Source organism: Melitaea cinxia, chromosome 10 (genome assembly GCF_905220565.1).
Source record: "Melitaea cinxia chromosome 10, ilMelCinx1.1, whole genome shotgun sequence".
NCBI classification, from domain to species: Eukaryota; Metazoa; Arthropoda; class Insecta; order Lepidoptera; family Nymphalidae; genus Melitaea; species Melitaea cinxia.
Window position 1 is genome coordinate 5,379,802 of NC_059403.1, and position 26,152 is coordinate 5,405,953.

General features: G+C 36.8%; 3 protein-coding genes across 3 annotated transcripts; all 3 read left to right on the plus strand.

Moving 5' to 3' along the window:
• The first annotated feature begins 502 nt into the window (after window positions 1-502).
• Window positions 503-1,471, plus strand: LOC123657198. Its single transcript, XM_045592776.1, has one exon. The coding sequence runs from the start codon at window positions 503-505 to the stop codon at window positions 1,469-1,471; it is 969 nt and encodes a 322-aa protein (XP_045448732.1).
• A 731-nt stretch (window positions 1,472-2,202) lies between these two features.
• Window positions 2,203-5,392, plus strand: LOC123657199. The gene is made up of 3 exons (XM_045592777.1): window positions 2,203-3,354; window positions 3,487-4,165; window positions 5,370-5,392. Exons 1-3 carry the CDS (start codon window positions 2,203-2,205, stop codon window positions 5,390-5,392), a joined length of 1,854 nt encoding a protein of 617 aa, XP_045448733.1.
• Window positions 5,393-7,203: 1,811 nt separating this feature from the next.
• On the plus strand, window positions 7,204-19,292 carry LOC123657302 (protein tweety-like). The gene is made up of 11 exons (XM_045592874.1): window positions 7,204-7,338; window positions 9,153-9,281; window positions 10,160-10,303; window positions 11,014-11,226; window positions 12,621-12,749; window positions 13,201-13,338; window positions 15,754-15,898; window positions 16,604-16,749; window positions 17,512-17,609; window positions 17,946-18,119; window positions 19,133-19,292. Exons 1-11 carry the CDS (start codon window positions 7,204-7,206, stop codon window positions 19,290-19,292), a joined length of 1,611 nt encoding a protein of 536 aa, XP_045448830.1.
• The last annotated feature ends 6,860 nt before the right edge of the window (window positions 19,293-26,152 follow it).

Sequence of the window (26,152 nt, forward strand, 5' to 3'; positions counted from 1 at the left end):
TAGGCCATATGTACTCTTATTTCATTATATATGCTTTAAGTGACTTTTTCGATTTTAACTTGTGAGGTCTGGTTGTTTATGTTATTAACTTCTATATGGTTTTGTCTGCGGAATATCAAATTTTATTGATCAATTTAAAGTTCTATCGGGCAACTGATTTATTAGTTTGATAAAATTTATGAATAAATAACATCACGTGAAAAACTTCACATTCATTCATCGTCGGTCACTTGTTTGAGACGGACGTGCTGCTGGTATACTAACAATAAAAAGAAAAAGTGCATACGATTTACTTCCGTAGTGTAATAAGCAGAATAACTTGTTTTGCTGTGAAACTAATCTGTGTTAAGTTAATCGCGATAGTAACATCTAAGCGAGGTTTCTCTTTCTGGCATCGCATCTGTCGGCCGCAGCGGTGCGGTTTCCTCACCACCTCACCGCTAGACTAAGAGAAAACAAATATTTTTTGTTTTCCTCTAACTCCCAGGATCTTATATTGATAATGTCTTTGCAAAGAACGCCACCAAACAAATTCTTATCGGACGGTGACCTGTCAAAATGTGATGAACAAATCGATTACACCTATTCTAGAAAACGAAAAGTACCCCATGATCCAGATATGAGTGAACTTTTTGGCATTTTTGAGGAAAGGTTGAAGCAGCAAATGGTATTATGGAATACAAATATTAATGAATGCATCTCAAACTGTGTTGCTACAGCAGTAAGCTCGGCTATGTCTACAGAGCTATCCAAAATATCTACATTATTAAGTGATATCAATAATAACATAGTCAAGTTGAAAGCTGAAAATATCAAAATAAATAATTCTATCACCCTATTTAACAACCGTTTAAATGAATTTGAAAAATCATTGAATTTCTCGTCGGATCGCCTGGACGAGTTTGATACTCGTATCAAATCATTGGAGAGTGGAACAAAGACATCTGTCGACTGCGAGGGTAAAATATCAGTCCTTGAAAATAAAATCTTAAACATGGAACAGCAGGCAAGGGATTGCAATATTGAAATTTCTAATCTCCCGGAGCGACGCAGTGAAAACCTTTTGTCTATATTAGAATGCCTAGGAAACGAAATCAAACATCCTATACGTTCCACGGATATTGTAGCCATTCATCGAGTACCTCATGGTGATCAAAAGGATCGAAGACCAAAAAATATTGTTGTTAAGTTTACCAGTAAACTAAAACGCGACAATGTACTGGCTGCGTGTCGCACCATGAAAGGCTTGGACTCAGCAAGGCTATCCGTATCAGGATCACCAAACTCTGTGTACATAAACGAACACTTAACATTACACTACAAACTATTATTTCGCCGGTGTCGTGAAGTTGCTAAGCAATGTGATTATAAATATGTATGGATTAAGCATGGCACAATTCTCGCTCGCAAATCGGATACATCGCCCGTTATTGCTATTAAAACATCAGCTGACATCTCCAAGTTCAAGTAACATCTTTTCTTACTATTTACAAGTAGAGGGTTCGCACTCCTATAATAATATTTTTATTTTTCCCTTAGTATATATAAAGCTTTGTTATCATGTAATACGTGTCGTTGTGTTGTTTCTGTATTGTATAAAACTATTATATTGCGTCTCTGTTGCGTTCAATGCAAACATGGCTATGAGTGGCTTGAGTAACATGTTTACGTCTGCTTCTGTTACTGCTTTCAGGGCGTGCTTATTGCTTTATTACCATTGTAAACTTGTAGTGGTGGGCTTGTACCCTTATAGCAATGTAATTATTTTTTATTTATTATATATAAAGCTTAACTGTAATATATTTATCATACATAGTTTTTTGTTATTTTTAATTTTTATACGACTATTATATTATTATGTCTCCGTCGCGTTTTATACAAGCATAGCTATTGGTGGCTGGAGTGGTGTGTTTACGGTTGCTTTTGTTGTGGCTATGCGTCTTCGATTAGTATTTTTTTACTATGATGAACTTTTATGTATTTACTGGCAGTGTGATAAAATATTTATTGTTATATTATCATATTTTTATAATATATTTTGTATTGCAGGCAAACTTAGGAATATTAAGTATATTGTATTTAGGTTCTATGTTTTTATAAATCAGCTGCGATTAAATATTTACTATTTATGTTTTTATTTGAGATTTGCGGGTAGGCGGCATTATTATGTTATTAAATACGTTTTATATACTCGGTTTAACAATGGATAAATATGTGTTATCAGTATTTTATCAGAACTGTCGTGGCCTGAAAACAAAACTTAATACTATTTATATGAATATTCTCTCTCATAATTACGATGTCATTGTTCTTACTGAAACATGGTTAAATAGTAATATATGCGATAGTGAATTTATTGATGCTCGTTATAACGTATTCCGCTGCGACCGGGACCGCGACGGTTGCGGACGACGTGACGGGGGCGGTGTGCTGGTAGCTGTTCGCATCGGCATGGGCGCGCGGCCATTTACCCCAACGAGCCGCGTCAAGTCCAGCAACTTAGAGACTTCATTGGGGTCCTCATCGCCTATTGTTGATAGTCTTTTTATTGAACTACACACGCGTAACTATTGCTGTGTAATCAGTGCTAGTTATATACCGCCTAATGTACCCTCTCATATTTATAAACAGCATCTGGAAGATTTGGAGTCCGTGTTTCAGTTTGGTGATATTGACAGATTTATTGTATTGGGTGACTATAATTTACCTAGAATGGAATGGCGGGACACTGGAAAATATTTAACACCCATATTATGTAATAATTATAATTCATCGTGCATGTACCTGTATCATTTTATTAACTGTTTTACTGTTTTCCAAATGAATAAATTCAAAAATAACAATAACCGCATACTTGACTTGTTTATTACTAACATAAGTGATTGTGAATCATATGCTGCTCCCGTCCCACTGGTACCTCCTGATAAAAACCATCCGCCCTTTTACGTGCTTGTCCCTATAAGTAGTAATTTTATATCTACTCCTAATAAACCTAGGATTGAGTATAACTTTCACAAGGCTAATTTTATTGCTATATCTGAGGCACTTGACGAGATTGATTGGGCATTAATATTTCACGGTAAAAAAACTGAGCACGCTACCTCGGCATTCTATGAAGTTATTTATAATATTATTAAGAAGTATGTGCCTACAAAATTAGTTAAGACCACTAAGTTTCCCATTTGGTTTAATTCAGCGTTGATTCATATATTTAGGAATAAAAATAAAGCCTGGGTAAAGTGGAAAACTTACAAAAATCCGTCTGACTATGAAGAATTTGCTGTGTACAGGGATAGATTTAGAAGCATATCAAAGAGTAGCTATAAACTTTATATGAAGGAAGTGGAGGAAAAAGTAAATAAAAATATTAATTATTTCTGGAAATATATCTATAATAAAAATAAGAACCACAACTCTCCAAGTACATTTCATTATAATGGTATTACAGCAAGTAGTCCAGATAGCATAAGCCAGTTATACTCCCAGCATTTCAGATCAGTTTTTGGACCAAATAATGTTCCATGTGACTTCGACGTAAATAATATTTCTGACGTTAATGTAAATTCAGATCTTAATTTAACAGATTTATATATATCCGAAACCGATATCTTGACTGCATTGCGAGCCTTGGATGTCACTAAAAGTTCTGGTCTGGATAATCTATCTCCTATTCTACTTAGGTCCTGTGCTTCCGTCTTGTACCGCCCGATACATCATTTGTTCAATTTAAGCCTAAGTGAAGGCGTTTTCCCAACAATTTGGAAGTCCGCTAGAATCACACCAGTCTTTAAATGTGGCGATAGGTCAAATGTTGAGAACTATCGACCAATATCAATACTGCCGGCCCTGTCAAAGCTCTTTGAGAAACTTGTTCATAATGCCATATACCCTTCGCTGCACAACATAATAATTCCTGAACAGCATGGCTTCGTTAACCGTCGTTCAAACAACACGAATTTGTTAGTTTATACAACATACTTATTTAAAAGCATTGATGAAAATAAACAGACCGACTGTGTTTACACAGATTTTAGGAAGGCCTTTGACAGAGTTGATCATAAAATCCTTTTAGAAAAGCTGGCTTTCAATGGCATTCGTGGTAATTTATGGCGCTGGTTTAAGTCTTACATAACTAATAGGACTCAAAAAGTTGCTTTCAATGGTGGTGAGTCAGAATTTATTTTGATAACGTCTGGTGTTCCTCAGGGCTCGATAATGGGTCCCTTACTCTTCCTACTATTTGTTAATGACATAAAATACTGTTTTGAGTTTTGTAATATCTTACTATATGCAGACGACTTAAAAATTTACCATACTATAGATAGTTTTAATGATCACGTCAAATTTCAAGCGGATCTTAATAGATTTTCTACTTACTGTATAAACAACAAAATGGAACTTAGTATAAGCAAGTGTAAGCACATCACTTTCACGAAAAAGAAATATGTTAGTCGCTTTCAATATGAGCTATGCAATGTACAATTAGATTCTGTTAAATCCATCAGAGATCTTGGAGTCTTGATGGATTGTAAGCTACATTTTGATATGCATATTGAAAATATTAGAAGTAAAGCTTTCAAAATGTTCGGTTTTGTTATGCGAGCATCCATTAATTTTAAACAGACATCCTCTTATATTACTCTATATAATGCTCTGGTCCGCTCTCAGGTCGAATATGCTGTGCTTGTGTGGAACCCGTTATACAAAAAATATACTGCGATACTCGAAAACATTCAAGCGAAATTCTTAAAGAGTATGCATTACAGGTGTTGTCTGTGTCGAATGCCGTATGATCAGTTGCTTAAGAAGTATAAGCTCATTACCCTAGAAGCTAGACGTAGTCAACTTGAAGCTATGTTTGTGTATGATTTGTGTCACAATAGATATGATTGTCCTAGTCTTGTGAACCAAGTATGTTATGGAGTGCCGAATAGAACCCACTGTCGCAATATTATTAAAATGTTTGCCACATCTCGCTGCCGTACAAACGCTGGTAGACGATCTCCACTGCATCGAATGCTTAGTTCTTATAACGATCTGTTTAACGCAATCGATATTGCTGTGACGAGTCCCCGCACTTATAAAAAACTTGTATTGCAATGTTTAAATTAATTGGATTTATCTTGTAATTATAGCTGTTTGTCTTGTAACTGTGATCGACTTATTTTGTAATATTTGAGGTAATCCGTGGTAAACGGTGTTGGTATTACGATAAGTACTTTTTGTATACATACTGATGTTGTTGATACCCATTGTAATACTGTTTGTTTTCCCAAATAAAAAGAAAAAAAAAAAAAAAAAAAAAAATCAACCTTTTCATTTATTTGAACTAACAGTAACAGTTAAATTATTATTATTTTTTGTTTCAGATATGCTCCCGGTAAAAGACTGATTGCCTTACTTATCCAAAGTATGGCGTAGTAGGTGCTGCGATATTATTTAAAAAGGTAAGTTTAAAAAAACATATATTCATGAGCTCAATTAATGAATACACTAAATAATGCTTCATTTGTAAGTGAATTTTAACAATTACTTCTAAATTTGTCTTAAACGACATACCATACCATAAGACAGCCTGAAGAAATAGGCTATGCATTTATTGCAAATTAATACTTTAAAATTGTCATTTATCTCTTATTTATTTATTGACAGATAAAAAGAAAAGAATTGCATAAATATAAATGGTATGATAAAAAAAATTGTAAATGTCTAGTTTTACAAGTAAATTAAAATTCGATGAGAAGATTAATCTCAAGATAACTCTCTAAACTCTCTATAAACTCAAGCGAACGATTGTATCGTTCGCTAGCAACGTATGAAATACAAACTTTTTTCAAAGCCAGATGTTATGGCACCTAGCCAATTTATAAATCATACAAATACTCACGTAAACAAGGCCATCATAATTCGCGACAATGAAAAATATTAAATAGAATGTATAGATTCTATTATTCAGTATTGAACTTTGTAACATTTTATAATAGATAATAATTAGATACATACAAATGGCAGTTAGGTATTCTGTAACCTCTTTACACTACTTCTCCTTATAAGGTCATAGAATAATTGTGTTTGCTCGCAAACGAAAAAAAAAAACCGACTTCAATTACATCGACAAGTAATACAACGTAGATCGACGAAAAAATAGTCAAGCAACTATGCGTTATCAAAGATTACTCAAAAAGTAGTTATCAGATCTCGATAAAATTTATATATGACCACATGATAAACATCAGCTTTCGATTAAATTAAAAATTATCAAAATCGGTACACCCAGTAAAAAGTTATTGGGGATTTTCGAGAGTTTCCCTCGATTTCTCTGGGATCCCATCATCAGATCCTGGTTTCCTTATCACGGTACTAAACTAGGGATATTCCCTTTCTAACAAAAAAAGAATTATCAAAATCGGTACATCCAGTAGAAAGTTATGCGGTATAATACAACGTAGGTCGACGAAAAAAGCGTCAAGTAAAAACGTATTATTAGATATAACTCAAAAAGTAGTTGTTAGATCTCAAATAAATTTAAATGGGACCAATTGGCACACACCACCTTTCGATTAAAAAAAAAATTGTCGAAATAGGTCCACACGGTCAAAAGTTCTGATGTAACATACATAAAAAAAAAATAACAGTCGAATTGAGAACCTCCTCCTTTTTTGGAAGTCGGTTAAAATGTGTTTGACTCAATGTAATTGTTTATTGATTCGACAAAAAATTTCATGTTTAAATTTTTTAATTCTAATTTTTTACTTTATAATAATATCAGCAAAATGCTCACACACACACACAAAAAAATTATGGATTTTTATGTTTATTGACCCCACGTGTCAGCTTCATATTATTTTCTAATTGTAAATGTAAAGTAGTATGAAATTTTATTCAAGGAGATACATTGAAATTTATCAAATACGGCGAACCCTGACTAGGAATATGATGTTTAAGTAATTTGAAAGGAATAATTAAAAAATTCTTGACATACTAAACCGCAATGAAATCTGAATAACTTTAAAACTAGATGTTAAGTAATTTTAAAACAGATATCCTAAAACATTGCACCAGAATTGTCCAGTAGTGGTTAAAAAAACATTCTGTTGAATTTCTATTTATGTGTACAATAAAGAATAATTATTAATTAACGTTAGTCTACTATTATTACGGTCTAATCGTAATTGTTTCCAGGTGTCGTTGTGAGCGGCGGGCATGGGCGCGGCGGGCGCGTCAGACGAGTACTCGCCGCCGCTGCTGGCGCGGCTGCTGCACGCGCTGCCGCACATCAATGTGACGCTGCACCGCGTCAACGATACCTTCGCGCCCAACTCGCCCATATACCTCGAGGTACAAAAATCTCAATTCGTAACTGAAACTAATGAATATTAAATATTAGGTTGTTATATTCCAATGGTTCGTTTCACTTACAACTCGTTAAATTTCAAACATGTTCTAAATTAAACCATAAGCAAAACGAACCGTTTTCGGTATATAATATGGACCGAGTTTAATAAGTAAACGCCACTTAATGGCTTCCAGTGTAACTGTAATATAACTACTATAAATATAACAACCGCTCTGATGTAGTGGTGCGGGTAGTCGCACTTAAAAAAAAAATGGTTTGCGGGTTCGATTTCCGCTCTGGATAGATATTTGTATTTGTACAAATATTTCTTTTCGGTTCTGATGTTTGTCCTTATGGGTCTCCCTACCGTGCCTCGGAGAGCGCCTTAAGCCATGGGTGCCGGTTGTTATCATATATACCTGATAACGATCGTTACTCATATAATCCAATCCTTCTCATACATGGAGAATGAGGTCTATGCCCATCAGTGGGATATTACAGGCTGAATGTGTGCAATGTCCTCCAGTAGGATACAATCTTAAATTGTGGGTCTGGAAACATAACGAAAAAAAGATAAACGCCTAGACCAATAAAAATTGTAAGAACGCCACTGACCCTACTCACCCTATGTTTTAAAACGACGGTACTTTAAAAATACAGCTTAAAATTTTGTAACATTTAAAAATAAATACTTAAGAACTATGCTTAACACTATAGTGTTAATTTTCGAAGTGTCGTCACGTATTTTACCAAATTGTTCTTAAAATTTTGCGATGTCTAAGCAACAGGGTTAAAAATAACATTAATCGCTATATGGTTTGCTGAGCGCAAAACTCGAGCTCGACTAGTTCTAATTTTTAGTATTAATTTTTGTTAGTTTACTTATATTTTGTAGCCGGTTCTTACGTCATGATACTCGCAGAAAATTGTAGAATTTTAGAAAACGTAACGATTATCTCAAGTTCTTGGATTGGACAGTTCGCAAAATAGGACGCTTGTCGGGTCAGTGAGTTGGTCACTAAAAAAATTGTGTCTGTTGTGTCGGCTCACGGAGATCATCACGCACAATCGCTGTCGACTGAAGAGAAATCATTCTTTAATCAATATAAATAACGTCTTAGCCCTATTCTCATATACCATTTTGAAAAGATTTTGCTCGTTAAATTTTCTTTTTAGATTTCGCCTAACCTTAAACATATCCAAGATATAATTATATAAATTGCTTAAAACTTCACGAAAACACGTTTGAATATCAATGCGTCATTTATAAAATAAATCATACCAATTGACATGATTATAGGCGCCATTCGAAATGTATCCCATTATTCTCGGTAATGCTAATGATAGTGTGAATCGGGGCCGAATTGTATGGATGTGTCACCATCTGTTAAATGACTCAAGAGGTTTTTGACCAAAGCTTTTAGGGTTTTACTATAGTATATCCTTTATATTGTTAATTATGGGGATCTTTGATATATAATAGTGTTATGACTTAATGATCTTTTTGACATTGCGTGCGTTGTCTGTTTTGACGACGTACTGGCGTAATGGTCACAACAATTGACTGATGGCTAGCGGTCGATCGATCCCCGCAAATGGTAAACGTATAGGTCACAAAGATGTATGTTGTGATCTGTGCCTGTGCTTGTGTTGTGTGCATTTCCGGACACCCACACAGGATTTACATACTACTGGGGATCATTGGATTTGAAGCATTTATTACAGTATACTGTGTAGCATGTACATATTTCTAAAAACATAATTATAATAGATTATGTCGATGTACTTTAATAATAATTAATATTGATTTTTGTAGAGCTTGGGAATTCTCGGTTCTATACCCGGCGCGTGGCTCATCTTAACTCTGACGGTGCTCCTCATATACCTGCTCACAAGATGTTGCGACAGAAAGCAACGACCACCGAAAAGTATTACCGCTCTCAAAGTAAGTTTTTATTTTCTTACTCTAGTAACCCATAATTCTATAAGTTCTTGGACTTCAAAAAATGACTTAAATAATTTTGTATTAATGAAAACGTAAAACTTAATGTAAATGACTCTTTTTGCTTTAAGTACGACTTTTTAAATTTCCAAGCTATTTAAGATAAGTTTGATTAAATAAATCAATTCATTGCTATAATAAGTTCGCTAATGACCTAAAAATATAGATCAAAAATATAATTATTGGAATCCAAAATACATCAAATGATTAATTTAAGAGAGAGATATTTACAGCTAGGAACATTTTGTATTTGAAAATTAAATTGTCGTTTTTTAGTTTCCGTTACTTATTATTTGTGTTTCATCGTTCAAACCTTCACTAAACTTATATTACATTTAATATTTATAAATAAATCCTCTAACATGTTATAGAATTCTCTGTGAATGGGATCAAATGTTTCTCACATGCGGTTCCGTCAACGCCACATGTTTTTATAATACTCATATGGGCAAACGTTTACTGTCTTATTATTGTGTTGCGTTTGGTCCCTCGAGTTAGATAACAGATATTTTTTTCTTTACAATTTTTATTGACAGTCACTCCAGTTCAAGGGCGTGCTATCTCAAATGTCACGTCTTATTTAGAATTATTTGAAGGGTACAGTTTATGACGATATTTATAGTTGTCCCTTTTTTTTTTAAACAGTAAAGCCTTTTTATAATGAAATTATTTCACTTGGCCTTATTGTGTTCTTAAAAATTTCTTTATGAAATCAAGGTTCCTATGTATCCTATATCGTTATATATTTGCGAGCTGATTTCTACTGCTTATTGGCAGCAGCTGTTGAGGTAATAGATTGATGATTTACTTTTTAATTTCAGATAACACTGATGATTTTGTCAGTGTTATGCTGCGGCGCGATCGGCGTCGGTCTATTTGGTAACGATGACCTCCACAATGCGATGCTACAGAGCATCCAGGCTGGCAACCAGCTTGCGGCTCTGGTTAACACGGTTAAGAACCAGGTATTTTAACGTTTAAGTTTAATATTAACTCTTTTGTGGGTTTGATTCCCGCCCCGAGTCTGGGTCTAATATATGTATTTGTTTATATAGGTATAATTCATAAAAAATGCATCTTAAACAGTTGGATGTTACCTATAACACACACATTAAGTTGCTTACCTTTATGGAGAGGTGATCGTGTGTACGTTTAAGATATTTCTTTATGAATCAAAATCATAATAATACTACAACTCTATATAAAAAAAGTAGAACTCAAGAAACTCCTGGGGGGGATTGGGTCGGCAACGCGCTTTCGATGCTTCTGGTATTGTAGGCGTCTATAAGCTACGGTAATCTCTTACCATCAGGTGAGCCGTACGCTTGTTTGCCGACCTGGTGATATATAAAAAAAAAATTGTATCCTTGTACAGCTGCTAAGGTTTATAATCAATCAATTCAAATATAAATTTTTACCAAATATTACTTTTTAAATACAAATATTGAAGTTTAGTAGTTTAAGCGTCAACCTGCAACTATCTTACTAACACAATATGTAAATTTCACAAATCTATAATTTAGTAAACTCAGCTTTATATATTTTAATAAAACTTTGTATTTTTTTAATGCCACGTTAATCATAGTTCTTAAGGCGTAAGCTGCAGTCGCGTGCCGGAGCTGATATACGTGTTTTATTTCAGACTTTAAATTAGTCGTGTTATAATCTGTTGCAGTCGAGTATCCTAGAGGAGGCGATGGGGTCGCGCGCGCGGGCTCCGCTGGCGCGGCTGGCGGACGCGCTGGACGCGCCCGTGGCCAACCAGACGGCGCTGGGCACGCTGCTGCGCGCGCTGTCCGCGCTGCGGAACAACGCCAGCGCCGCCGTGTCCGCCGCCGACAACCTGCGCCGCCCGCTCGCCGCGCTGCACCTCGACGACTTCATGAAGGTACGTGCAGAAATGATTAATACCTCAAATAGCTTAGATTCTTACAACTTTAACTATGTTGCATTAAGCTTGCATTCAGCCTGTAAAATCCCACTGCTGGGCATCAGTTTCTTTCTCCGTGTAGAAGAAGGATTAGAGGTTAATAGACCACGCTGATCCACTGCGGGTTCGCGGATATATTCTCTACTATGCATAATGATCGTTAACAGCTGTATATGATAACAACAGCTTAACGTGCTCTCCAAAGTACGTTGGGGAGACCCACAAGGCCAGACATCCAAACCAGAAAGAAACATTTGTACAAATACAAATATCCATCCCGAGCCAGAATCGAACCTGCTAAGACGACGTTTTGGCTCGTACGTGGCGCATGCACCACTACACAAGAGTTGTTGTAATCTTTGTAGAGTATGAATGTAGTCGCCCACTTACTGACTTACTCCTCTGGCTCAGCGACCCGTAGTGGATCTTGGCCACCGACACCAAAAGTCTCCAGCGATCCCGGTCCAGAGCTATCTCGCGCCAGTTCGCTGTTCCCAGCTCGCGCAGGTCTCTCTGTACCTCGTCCTTCCAGCGGTACTTGGGGCGCCCCACGGGCCTATAAGCCGTCAAGTTTCCCCAAGTATGTTCTCTGCGCTGCGCGATCATCTCCCATCTTTACTACGTGGCCGAGACAGCGAAGTCTTCGGTTTCGGTTCGGTTCGGCGAAGTGCTTTGGTTTCTCCGATGATATTGGGTTCAGCCACTAGGTCTTCAATCTCTTGGTTCTTTCTCACCCGTCATCTTCCGTCAGCTTCTTGGGTCCGCCCTAAAACCTTTCAGAGTTTTTTCCGCTCTGCCACAAGACGCTTGTTCTCTTCTTTAAGGGTTAGTACCCAAGTCTAGCATCCGTACATAAGGATTGGTCTGATCACAGTTTTGTAGATCTTAATCTTAGTTTTTCTGCCAAGTAGCTAGCTTGTGATGTTGATGAAGAGTAGGAAGGTAAATAAGCGCACGGTCCACTTGATGGTACACGGTTATAGTAGCTTATATATGCCTGCAACACCAGAAGCATAATAAGCGCTTTGCCGACTATACACCTGAATCTTCCCGGGATGCTCTGGCTACCTCACTCACCATATGAACATCATATACTACTTGAGATCAGTGCTATGTAGCTGCGATCTTCTGTAATCTTCCAAGATTTTCTGTGATATTTTCCAGTCGGGCAGAATATGTCTTGCTGTACTATATCTAAATAATAACTTTATCATTACTTTTTGTATTTTACTGTAATTGCGTAGCATGTCCTTCATTGTTACAGACTTTCGTCGAGAATTTGTGCGTTTATGGTCCTTTTATTTAGAGTTAATACATAAAAGTGAAGGCTTTATTGTTAACCGTGCCCGCAGCGGCTGTGGGTGTGGGAGGCGGCGCGCTGGGCGGGCGGCATGGCGGGCTGGTGCTGCGGCGGCGCCGTGTGCGTGGCGCTGCTGGCCGCCGCCGCGCGCCGCTCGCGCCGCGCGCTGCTGCTGCTCTGCGTACGTACACTGCCTACTCTGTTCGCGATCAGACCACTCTCACTCCTGCTACTATGTAGCTTAGCTACGCCTCTTCATTCATTTAATCGGAGTAAATTAGAACGTTGTTGAAATTGATAATTGGAAATAAACGATTCAGACGCTGTTGATGGTAGGTGTATCTTTTTAAATAATTGTGCTCACTTTTATCGAGACTCATTTTTTATACGTCTAGTTTGGCAAACATGCGTGCGGCTCAAGTGATGGTGTAGCGGTTACCGTACCCAAGAGCTCTGGCCGCCTTACTCAGCACAGGATAACGACGCTACTTAAAAGCTCAAGTTACTTAGTTGTTATCGACCTCGACCTAAAAGAAGCTAGGTCGAGAGGTACTTTCTCAGACAGGTCGCTCCAGATTTTAAACAGGGTATATCCTGCTGTGCCGTACCTCAATAAGATGCCGTCACTCCAGGTGTGCGCGCTGGGCGCGCTGGTGGCGTGCTGGGCGGCGGGCGCGGCGCTGGCGGCGGGCGCGGTGGCGGCGGCCGACGCGTGCCAGGACCCCGCGCGCGCGCTCGCGCTGCACGCGCCGCACCGCCTGCCCGTCGACGTGAGCGTTCATTTACTAGCCGCGCCCCTATAGCCTTTCTCGTTAAACGGACACGACAAAAATATTTTTTTGTATTTAAACAATAGTTACTGAAATTTGTGTGTTCAAACTAACGAACTCTTCCAGCTTTTAATATTAGTATAGATTTATATAAAGTTTCAATATTCGTACAATAAAACTATGCAGTAATATACATTATATGCATTCGTGAAGAAGACGAGTTATAAAATCCCGAAACTTAAAACTAACAAAATCAATAATGATAATTCAAATGACTAATGTTAAATTAGAATCCATACTTGACAAACAAGAGTAAATTGTAAGTTGTTTTAATCTATAATCTATAATCTTCTATAATATATATAAAAGCGAAAGGTCACTCACTCATCACGAAATCTCCGAAACTATAACACCTACAAACTTGAAATTTGGCAAGGAGGCTCCTTATAGGACGTAGACATCCGCTAAGAACGGATTTTACGAAATTCAACCCCTAAGGGGGTAAAACGGGGGTTGGGAGTTTGTATGAAAGTCCTATGTTTTTGAAGTACGAGACTTGAAATTTAAAATTTATGCTCTATAGATGGTGAGAAGGTGTCCAAATAATGTATCTTTAGAAAGCAACTCCCCTTTGGGGTTAAAACGGGGGATGGTAGATTGAATCCCTCATCACGAAATCTCCAAAATCATAACAGCTACAAACTTGAAATTTGGTAGGTAGGTTTCTTATAGGGCGTAAACATCCGCTAAGAGCTGATTTTACGAAACTCGGCCCTTAAGGGGATAAAACGGGGTTTGGAAGTTTGTATGAAAGTCCTATGTTTTTGAAGTAAGAGACTTAAATTTTAAAATGTACGCTCTATAGATGGTGAGAAGGTGTCCAAATAATGCATCGTAATCTATATATATAAAAGAGAAAGGTCACTGACTCCCTCATCACAAGAACTCAAAAACCGCTGGATGGTCTATCCATCTAGGTTGGAAAAAGATAAAATTTGGTAGGGAGGTAGATTATAGTTAGCAAACGTCCGCTAAGAACGGTTTTTACGATTTTCCACCGCTAAGGGGGTTTAATTGGGGTTGATAGTTTGTATGAAACATATACAGCCTGAAAAAAAAAATGTGGTGTATAGAGAGGTTTTATAAAAATAACTATTAAATTATACTAAATTGTGCCTTTTAAAAAGTTACTCAGTTTGATAAGCATTTCAAGTGACTGAAATAAAAAAAATAATTTGCGTTAAACATCTTAATAGTAATGTATATCTTCATAACCCCGCGGACGTAGTCGCGGGCAACAGTTAGTGTATTATAAAACAAAGTCCCCAAAAGTGTATGTGACCGATTCGCTCAAAATCTACTGAACGGATTTTCATGCGGTTTCACCATTGGAGAGAGGGTTCCACCATTGGCAAGAGGAAGGTCTACGGAACGGCTAAGCCGATTTTGATGAGAGTTTCACTAGCAGTTTGCCGGGAAAACTTTATGACACACTAATTTCAACGCGGGCGAAGCCGCGGGCACAGCTAGTTTTAAATATTGATATGATATAAACACATCACAACAATGCGGTTAGACTTATAAATATTTAGAACGTTATATTTTACGTACTGTTAGGACGGCTCTCCGTTGGTCCTTTTTAAAAATAACACTTTATTTACTGCTGCTAATTAATTTAATTATGGACAACTGTTCTAACACAAAATCGGACTCGAACTGACTGAATACAATAGTATTTTTTATATGAAATAATAAAAGTGAAAGCGACGGGGTTTATCGCTGACTTAACAATTTTGTATAAAATTTCCCAGGCTTACATACTGCATATGTTGCATTTTATTAATATATTATTTGTTCATAACAGTACCTACTATATGAGTATTCAGTTTTTCACACGAAAATGCGATTTGTGTTTCATCTTAATTAGCAAACTACAATTTTTAAATAAACAATATACCATAAACTTTTATCTGTTAGATACAGTCATACGTTAGATAAGTCAGTAAGTCAAGTTTTTTTTTCGTCATGTACTGTATATGTTATACTGATTATAATACCGTTGGATTACCTAATTAAAAAACATTTTTTAAAATGTTAAAAAAAGAAACTAAACAAGCATACGGCTCACCTGATTGTAGGCGATTAACGTAGCTTATGGAGAACACTACAAGCATCCTAAGCGCGTTGCTGAACCTAACCCCTGAGCCTCCCCGAGAGCTCTGACCGCCTTACTCACCAGAAGAACATAACGCTACTTGAAAGTAATATTATATAGCGGTGATCTTCTGTAAGGTCGAGGTACTTCCTCAGTCGGGTTGCTCTGCTTGTTTTGAGCAGGATCCTGCTGTGCCCTACCTCGATAACATGTAATGGTGTTGAATGAGCTGTATGATAAAACGTGCTGTCCACCACCAGATGGTGCACTACTACCTGTCGTGCAAGGTGTCGCGCGAGAACGTGCTGACGGCGGAGCTGCGTAACGCCCAGCGCGCCGTGGTGGCCGTGCGCCAGGCGCTGGCCGTGCTGTCGCGCGGCGCGCCGCAGCTCTTCAACGACCCCAGTCAGTGCACCGCACATTTTTTTTTCATACAATTAGGTCGGCAAACAAGCGTACGGCTCACCTGATTGTAAGCGGTTATTGTACTTATTTACGTCTGCAACACCAAAGGCATTAGAAGCGCATTGCTGACCCTAACCTTCTATCTCCCTAGAAGCTTGGGCTTCCTTACCACAGGACCACAACACTGCTTGAAAGCAGTATTATTTAGCTATGGTCTACTGTAAGGTCTATGTTCTTCTCCTCTTTCCTTCTGTATTCCTACCTCAGTTGGGAACATTTCGTTCACGGATTCTGAGAATAGGAACTGCCGAACAAGAAATCCCGCTGCTGAGGATAAGCTTTCCAGTCATATACGAGAAGGGTAACCAAATAGAACGATCAAGTTTTTTTGGTAACAATCGCGACTGATAACTTTAGAGACGACAGCGGCGACACTCAAGAAAGATAAATACAATGATCGTGATCTTTGTAATATAACTTTACGTTATTTTACTTTCATTACGTTGCTATTCAATCAGGATGATCATCTAGATAGCTAGCAAATATATCAAATAATACAACTAAAAATGAAAAAGCTTATTGATATTTATAGTAGATTAATAGAATTTTTTTTTCATTGTTTAACAGATGTGCTTTTTATAATAAAGGCAGAAAATGCATTCCTAATACAAATTTCCTGTTCTTAAAACAAATTTGTACGTCCAGACCTGCAGCCGGCGCTGGGCGCGCTGGGCGCGGGCACGGGCGAGGCGGAGCGCGCGCTCGTGTCGCTGAGCGGCGCGCTGGAGTGTCGCATGGCGCGCGCCTACTTCGTGGCGGCCGCGCGCGCCGCCTGCGACGGCGGCCTGCAGGTATCGCCAGCGGCGCGCCGCGTGACACCTGACACGTGACACGAGACACGAGACACGTGACACGAGTCATGTCGCACCCGCACCCGGCGGCGTGTTTTAAACACATTGTTATTATTATTGTTATTGCCTCGACTTATTAACAACCTACCCGTAGATTTATGCAAAAGTATTTCAAATAGAAATATCAAAAATAAATTAATACAACATTACTTAAATATTTTGAACTAAACATTTACTTAAATTGTATTTTATTGTATTATTGTATTTATTTGTAATATTACAAATTGTTTTCGTATTTTCTTATTAAAAGAATTTGAACATTGTCTGTAACCGTTAAAATAATAATTGTGTATAATTAGACTAAGATAGCACAGGTTGAAACCTTAGTGGTTTTTTGTTGCTATTTTTTAATATTTCGTGTATTACTACTTTTATAAACGATAATTAAAATAAAAAAAATATATTAGCGAGTGCCATGAACTTATAAAACATACTAATATTCCACGCTTATCAAATGATTCAAACCAGCATTGATAATGCATATTTGTTTTTTCACGTAATTTTGAAACTGTCATAGTTTTTAATTCCTTTCGTAAAACATAGTATGCAGTTGTCAAATTTATTGGGTTCTTATTTATTTCTTATTTGAGGTTAACGCGGTACTGGGAAACCTGTCAAATATTAAAAGCCGTTTACGTCCTAAATAAATGAAACAATATGTCAATCACTCATGTTTTAAACTAAAGTATTGTTTAATTTCAGGCATTATCTCTGCAATTGTTGGCTGCTATAATCGCGGGATTCCTGTTCACCGCTATCGTTCTAGTCGATTCCCATGCTTGGATATACATCAATCCTAAGTGAGTATTGGTGGATAAATTATTTTAATAACTACAACTACAATAAATCCCTAAAAAGTTTTATTCATAAATGTCAAAACGGTAGAAACCACAAAGACCAGCAATAGTAGACAAAAATGCCAACTCAGTAAAAACTGCAAGTCCATTTGGCTGAGTAATAAATGTCACTGCGGTAGATACGATATAAACTTTTGAAACTACGAAAGATCAACTTAGCTATAATAGTCAAAAATGTTAACTTACTGAAAAATGTCAAAATTACATATAAAAGTAATACGTCCGAGATATAACCTGGAGCCGGCTAGTTAATAATAACACTCGTGCTTGAACGCGCAGACGTAGCGTGTCGGGCGAGGAGCAGGCGCCGTTCCTGTCGACGAGTAGCGCGGGCTCGCGCACGCTGCCGCGCCCCGCGCCCTTCCCCAACGGCAAGCCGCCGTCCTACAGCGCCGCCGTGCAGCTAATGGACCTCGCCGACCGCGACCGCGAGCGAGACCGCGAGCGCCCCAGGTCAGACCGCATCCTCACCGCCTTTTGATCATGAAAGTTAAGAATAAATAAGTGATGCAAGATATAATCATGTGAATGACAATGAGTATAATTATAATGACACGTAAGCCGCAGTTTGCTACGACTTATGAAATTCATAATTTTTGAATGTTGTATTTGTTGTGTAGCTTTCTTCTAAATACATCCTTTTCTCCAACTCACACAATATATATACAAACTCACTGGCCCATATTTTCTGCCTAACAATTTGAACGAGGAAAACTATGAAATTTTTTTAAGAGATCATTTATTAGTTTTTTTAGATACGCAGATACACGTTCATAGATTTTTTTTTCAGTACGTCATAAGTTTGTAAAACAAAGACATTAATTATTTTCCTCTTTTAAACTTTGGTGAGTCAAGGGTTGAGAATTCAATAAGTTATCGTTGTTTGTTGTTATTTATTATTATTTAGAATATTGTTTATTATTCTATGAAGATTTTACGAATATTCGTCAATTCATTTCTTTTTAATGCCGTTTAAAGTGATAGATTCGGGGGTTTTCACCAATAATAATAAAATTAAAAAACATCTAAAATACGTGAACATGAATTTTTCAAAATATTTTTTTTGTGATTGCCTATATCCCTCCTGACAACCCCTTAAAGGGATCGTGACATATTACAAGTAATCCTGTATATATAACTGCAGTTGTCAAATTACACACAACAACACATATAACGCTTACGAATCGACTTACATATTTTCATTATGTTCGGAAGTTATACATTAGACGTAACGTTACAAAACGCATGAACGTTCTGTGACGTTGACATCTAATGTATACGTATATGAACGATTAAATAGTAAAATTTCACGCATAAGATACGAAAGCAGATCGCTATTGTAGTATAATATGCTATTTTACATTATTGCGTCTTGCGCGCGTATGTGACGCACGTACGATGTATTGCCGGATGAATCAGCGACGCAAGTACGAGTACAGTGAAAGTGCAAGAGTACGTGTCCACAGGTCGCGCATGTCGGGCAGCGCGACGTTGGGGCGCGGTGCGAGCGGCGCGCCGGCGCTGGGCGCGCTGGGCGGCTCGCACACGCTCGGCCGCGCGCACAACGGCAAGTACGCGACGCTCAGCAAGCAGTGCAAGACGCTCGAGAGCAACGACTTCTACTGAGAGCGGGCGGGCGGCGCGCCCAGCGAAAACGCACCCGGTGAGCGCGAGACCTACTTATAGTTACCGAATATCGTCTATTTCAATTGTCAAATTTTAATCGTTTGTAGAAATTTCAAAAGAGGTACTTTTTTGCATTTGCACGTTAGTTAAATTTTATGCATATCTTTGCGACTCGCTTTAACCGACTATATTATAAATAAAAATTAGTTTTAAAACATTTTGAAGTGACAACTTGTGGATTTTTTTTCTTCTAATTAACTTGTTATCCTTTTAAAATTTACAATTACTGAAATAGACTTGCAAATGAGTGTGTACAGTGTATATTTTATAAATAATAAAAATATGTTTGACAATTCCAGGTCAGACGAACCGTACAGGCTCGCTGAACCGTTTCGACCCAAAGTACGCATCGTTCGGGCCGCGCGCGCCCCGCCCGCGCCCGCCCGCGCCGCCGCCCGCCCTCGCCACGTTCTCGCCCGACGCGCCGCGCACGCACGCACACGCGACTCACGCCGCACACGCGCCGCACGCCGCGCACGCGCACGTCGGCGCCGACAAGTACGCGACCGTGCGCCCGCAGCGCCGCGCCGACCCGCAGCCGCTGTCGGCCGCCGCGCTCGAGTACCGCAGCCTGCAGCGCCCGCGCCGCCAGCAGAACGCCAGCAACCAGCACCGGCGCCGCCACGACCAGCACAACCAGCGCGACGCGCGTGATCAGCGCGACCCACACAACCAGCGCGATCAACGCGACCAACGTGATCAACGCGATCAGCGCGACCTCTACGCGGTCACGGAATTGTAGGAGCAGCCTCCGGGGACCAAGCAGCTATCTGTGCATCTCCGGTGCTCCTATGATTGTAAAACGGCCACGAAACTCTAAACGTGTGTCGTGTAGATTAAATCGAACACGTTTTTTAAATTTCGATCGATCGATAATTCTCTTGTGAAAGTGACGTGCGATATTGACATTCTAGTGATGTATCCGAGCGTTTAAGATGAAAGAAAATTATGTTGTAAGGTGGAGTAAAATTTCCACTTATGATAACCATTCAACATAAAAATTTTCTTATTTATCTAGGACTTTGATTCCTATGAAATTATATTTCATTACGCAATAAAGTTTCACTCAACCATTTACTATGCATATCATAGTAATGGAAAGAGTTCGAAGACAATTTGAATAAGAATAATTAATACGTTTATAACTATTTCTTTTCTTTTAATATCATCTCGTTGCAGATTTTTGCTCGTATGTACGTACGTATGTACTCGTTTTACGTGTATTACGTCATAATCTTTGCAGGGTTTGTAAAATAATTTCCGTTTAATGTTCAAATATGCTCAATTGATGTATCATTTGTATAAAGTATGGTCTAACTACTTTATTATATTTTTGTAGCACTAGTATTTGTGTATTTATCTATTTGGCACAAAAACTTTTAGATACATTTTCAATGATTATTCAGTAACTCTGAACATGGCCTATGGGTTTGTAATAAATTACAAAATCCGATTTATGCTTTTAATATATTATAAGAACACTTGAATTAGTCTTTTTTTTTTCACGTTATATATAAAGTTTCACAATAATCATTAATGAATTAACCTTAAAAAAAACCAAATTATTCAAATACTAGAAATCTTCGCAACCTTATCCAAAATATAATCATAACAATAAAATATACAATATTAAAACAAAATAGACCGTGTAATTAATTTGTGTACTCGTTGTAAATGTCGTAATAATATATAAGGAGTCCATAAAAGGCTGTGCTGTGCTAATAATCAGAATTGACCAAAAAGATCAAGCGGTTTTGTTATGTAACTTTCTAAAATGTAATGTTATAACATTATTTGTTATAACTTTGCGACAAATAGTGTTATAACAAGTAGCGTTGTGATTTGTTATCACTTAAAATTTATTTTCATATTAATCTGTCTTTTCATTGTGAAGACTAATCGGTTTTTCGCTCAACATAGTTATAAGGTAAATTTCAAACGGTTTTAGAAAAGTTTAAGTAATCGCTGACCTAAAAAGACTCGACGATTATTCACTACGAAATAAATATCGGAAAAAAAAATACATTTTTGTATACTTTTTCAAAATAATTTGGATTTTATAAATAATGGTGTAGCTCATAAACAATGTAGAGATAAGATTAAATTATGTGAACATATTCGATGTTATAATATAACATTTACTAATTGAAATGAAGGCTATAGGCTATAGAAAATTGTGTTTAATATTAATGTTTTAGTGGCTTTAAGCCTCCCGAACTGGTGGATTTGTACATCATATATAAAATATTGCGAAAAATGTGAAATTGTATCAAATTTTTCGAATAATCCATTTTATTAAATGACACTCAAATATAGACTTCGAATGTGTGATTGAAATTTTCTAAATTGATCTTTATTTTGTTTCAGTAAAAGACAGTTTAAAATTTTATACAATAAGAATCTCTTGTCTAATTTGTCTACTTATATAATTGAAATCGGCTCAAGGTAAGGCGGTTTTAATTAGATCAAAATAGTGGACCTATTTGTATATACACTTATTAGATATATTTTAGTTTCTTGTAACACTGAAAATTTTAGATTTCTAGAAAAAATAATCGAAATATTTAATGAAAGCATTCCATCATGTGTAGCTAAAGTGGAATTGGTAGTCTAGTAATGTAAAATCGACCTAAGAATATGGTATAAGGTGCAAACTTAAACTGCCATTCGTTGATGTTAGTAATAATTAATAAACGAAATATTGTCTCGCTGTAATACACCAAACGTATTTTATAATCAAAGGAATATGATCACGGAGATGATCTGTCTTGCACATTTGTTTAGAAGCTCGAGATAAAAAAAAAAAACCGTCTGACAGCTCAACAATTTTCGCGCCAAAATGTTGTAATTTTCGCGATCATCTTTCTAACCTAATATTCTTATTAGCTCTAAATTTATACGTATAAGTGTTAAGCGAAATGGTACCAGTTTTTATTCAGTATTATGATAGAGAATTTTGTGAGACTTTACAACGATGTTGGTACGTTTTTTAATGATCTATGTAATTCATTTTTTTTTTTCATCTCAACGTAATTTCACGGTACCGTAAGCAGTGTATTCGCCAAAGATAATGCATAATTTAATATAAGTGTAGTTATTGTAAGTTGAATGTAAGATTTTAGATTTTATGTGGCTGCTATGTATTGCCATGGGTTTTTTTTTTAATTTCAATGTTCTCCGTTTTACGTACAAATTATATAGTGGAAGTGTAAATTTTCAGTGAAATTTTATCTCCTGTATACGTTACTATATTTTTAATAAATAATGCTCAATTATTATTTTTTTATATTTGAATAATGCGTGCATGAGATACCAGTCATTTTTATTTCGCGTGCATTTTTTCAAATCTCTCACCGAGCATTATATCCTGTAATTTTTTTATGTTAAAATTTATATAAAAGAATCTACACGCAATATCGAAATATGCTATATGTGTAACTTCACTGTCTCTCAATGTAATTAATGCACTCTATTTAACGACATTTCTTATTAAATAAATTAGGCAGTTGTAAATTTTTTTAGGGGTATTGAAGTGTTCCGTTGCAAAGGTTTAAACATTTCGACGTTTTTTTCATCCAAGCGATGGTCCGTACATAAATGATTATATGGAAAAAAGTTACCAAAGTGTGGGTTATTGCATTTTTAATACCTTTTGAATGTGCGAGTGTAATGTACGTGCCATACTGTTTTTTTTTATTAATCACAGAATTAAAAAAAAACTCGAATATTTTTGTTTCAGAGCACCTTAACAAAGTTTGTAAAATTTCGGATGCGTAATTTTTTAAGTATATTCTTTTGTTAATTTATATAATTTATTTTAAATGTGTATTATATTGTTTGTTTTCCGTATCATTTGCTTTATGCATAACTATTTTGCTTTTGAAGTCAATTATGGTGCGAGTATGTTAAATTTATATACAACCTTTTAGATTACAAGAAATTTTTTGAGTTCCGTTTCCGAAGAACTTTCAACGGAACTCGTCCTTTGTCCGTCTGTCACAAAGTTAAACTTTTAAATGTAATATTGTTATTTTTATAGGATTTATAACGATAATCGCTATTACACCACGTTATAAAAATAAAACGAGTTTCCTCTTGTCTTTTCTACTTTCATAGCTTAATCTTGAAAATAAATAAAAGTAAAGAAATATATTTTACAGTGGAATAAAATCCTTTCGTTTGGGAGTCGAACTCGCGTTTGGCCGGTTACAGCCTTGTGTGACATATCCTTTTTTAAATTTAATCAATTTATAAATACATACTTAAAACTCTTTCATGTCCCTTCTTGTTCAGTTTAAATATATTTCTTTTAATTATGTTACTGTTTTCACAAAAAATATTTCTTGTAATATAAAGGGCTGTCTATTTGTCTACGGTGATGTAATGACTCGTGTAAGGTAAATTATAAACGGTTGATGATAGATCAAGTGTATGAGTTTACAACGCAAATAATAAATGATTTAAAAATGTATTAAGTTATTTTATTAATACATCATTCACCTTTTGTAATACCCCTTAATATAATTAAAATTTGTAGATCTAAATTCTAAACCTTACTCTCCTTTTGAGTTTAATCGCAGTTGGGTAGAATAAAAAAATTGCTAAAATGAAAAATTAAATAAACTAAACGCCTCACACTCAACGGCCTCTACTAGGATTTTCTCCTGTAAACACAACACAAATGATTAGTCATTTGAACTATTTTTCATGGTATTTATTTTAATAACATATATATTTAAATTAAGTTAGATTAAGACACACAATGTAAATTACCGTAGAGTGGACATGAATACATAAGAATGATTACCTTGTCGAAATAAACCTTGCTTTTTCGGCATTATTGTAAGCCAATATTCCAAACGAATGAAAAGAATGAATAACTTACATAAATTTTGCATGCACAAAAATTGCATCTTACTGCTATTTTTAAACGGCAATGCACCTGAACATTTTGACTCAAATAGGGTTTACCTACTCTGATTACATAAAACTTTCATGACGTTATTTTCACTTTATGATATTTCATATGTATTTAGGTAAATTTGACGCTATAAAATAGAAATGCAGAAATAAATAGTTTATTCAAATTATTTATTATAAAATACAAATACTAGTAATTAATTTTTGGGAATCGTAGGTTCGTTTTTTAAGTGTTTCTCAACATAATATTTTTTTAAATATTTATTTATTTAATATTAACACCTACAAGACATATACTAACAAAATCAGAAAAAGAACGTATTTTTATAGGTGTTGCCTTAATTATAGGTGTTATCTTATATAACTCTATGTAGGTATAATATTTTTATACCAATGACACAGGTAATATCAGATAGTCAAGTCAATAAACATGTGTAAGCTATCTTAATGTAAGGTCTAAGATCCGATCTCTCTCAGATGACTCCTTCTGCGACATGACAGTCTCACGGAAAGAAATCAGGAGGATGAGAGAGATCGGGAGAGGACCCACTCATCTCGGCGTGAATGACGAAGGCGTCGTCGCTTACTTGACTCTTCAATGCCAGGGGCCACAATAAATAGGGCCTACCCTGGGGCTACCTACCTAGGGCTGTTGACGTGTGAGAGGGGACTCGCACGTTCGTGCTAAATCGATATTTAGGTTCGGATCTTCTACTAGTAAGCCCAAGTTTGCGAGCTTACGGACATCTGTAACACTAAGAGCAAGTGCATTGTCTACCCAGACCTCATTGTCAATACATCGCGTCTCCAGGAGGTCTGGCTACCTTAGGTAGGTACTCACTTTCACACTATCTTACTTTACACAGGAACAAAACTGTGTTATGTTTTGTGTTGTAAGGTTGACCTATTTCCTCTAGTCAGGTTGCTCCAGATTTTGAGTAGGATAGGTTTTTCCTGATGACGCGTTGCGCAACGGTCACAGCACTGGTTTGTGGCTGTTGCACTGGCGTTGCGGGTTCGATCCTCCCACATGACAAACATTTGTATGGCGATATATCGGGGTACTGAAGTTTACGTACGACGCGGCGACGATGACCGTTCAGGTACAGGACCAGAGAACAAGAACTATTTCCCTCCGGCGTGGAGTAAGACAGGGAGATGTAATATCACCGAAACTGTTTACCTCTGCGCTGGAGGATGTCTTTAAGACCTTAGATTGGGGGGAACGCGGCATTACCGTCAACGGTGAATTCATCTCTCACCTTCGTTTCGCCGACGCTATTGTCATCTTTGCGGAGACGTTGGATGAGTTAGGCCAGATGCTGGCCGGCCTAGACGGATCCTCCCAGCGTGTCGGTCTCTGTATGAACTTGGACAAAACGAAAGTTACGTTTAACAACCAAGTCATACCGAGACCGTTATCGGTCGATGGTACCCTTCTCGAAGTTGTTCAGGATTATATTTACCTAGGCCATACTATCGAACTAGGCCGCAAAAATTTCGAGAAAGAGGTCGACAGGAGGATTCGGTTGGGCTAGGCGGCGTTTGGCAAACTTCGTCGAGTCTTCACTTCGAAGATTCCGCAATGCTTGTGAACATTTTTCCGTATGGGCATTACCTGAAAAATAGTCATAATATTAATCTGTAGTACTATTATAATTTAATCGTAAAAGGTGTATTCATTTAGTTATGCTAATATGTTTACTGGACTTTATGAAAAAGAAAAAAAAAACGTTTAAAATTATCATACCAGAGTTATATTAAAATGTAAATAAATCACTTTGAAAGTAACTATAATGTAAATTAAATCTGAACTCGCTTGCATCTAGCCAACACACACGTTTGCTTACTTAAGCCCACAGCGCGACTTCCACTCACAA

What these genes read in the sequence shown, in the direction of transcription:
- LOC123657198 (XM_045592776.1), top strand. Translation starts at nt 503, where the DNA reads ATGTCTTTGCAAAGAACGCCACCAAACAAATTCTTATCGGACGGTGAC.
- LOC123657199 (XM_045592777.1), top strand. Translation starts at nt 2,203, where the DNA reads ATGGATAAATATGTGTTATCAGTATTTTATCAGAACTGTCGTGGCCTG. An exon ending in TGAAGGAAGTGGAGGAAAAA is followed by an intron (nt 3,355 to 3,486) that starts GTAAATAAAAAT and finishes TTATACTCCCAG; the next exon opens with CATTTCAGATCAGTTTTTGG. An exon ending in AAAAGTTGCTTTCAATGGTG is followed by an intron (nt 4,166 to 5,369) that starts GTGAGTCAGAAT and finishes TTTTTGTTTCAG; the next exon opens with ATATGCTCCCGGTAAAAGAC.
- LOC123657302 (XM_045592874.1), top strand. Translation starts at nt 7,204, where the DNA reads ATGGGCGCGGCGGGCGCGTCAGACGAGTACTCGCCGCCGCTGCTGGCG. An exon ending in ACTCGCCCATATACCTCGAG is followed by an intron (nt 7,339 to 9,152) that starts GTACAAAAATCT and finishes TGATTTTTGTAG; the next exon opens with AGCTTGGGAATTCTCGGTTC. An exon ending in CGCACCGCCTGCCCGTCGAC is followed by an intron (nt 13,339 to 15,753) that starts GTGAGCGTTCAT and finishes GTCCACCACCAG; the next exon opens with ATGGTGCACTACTACCTGTC.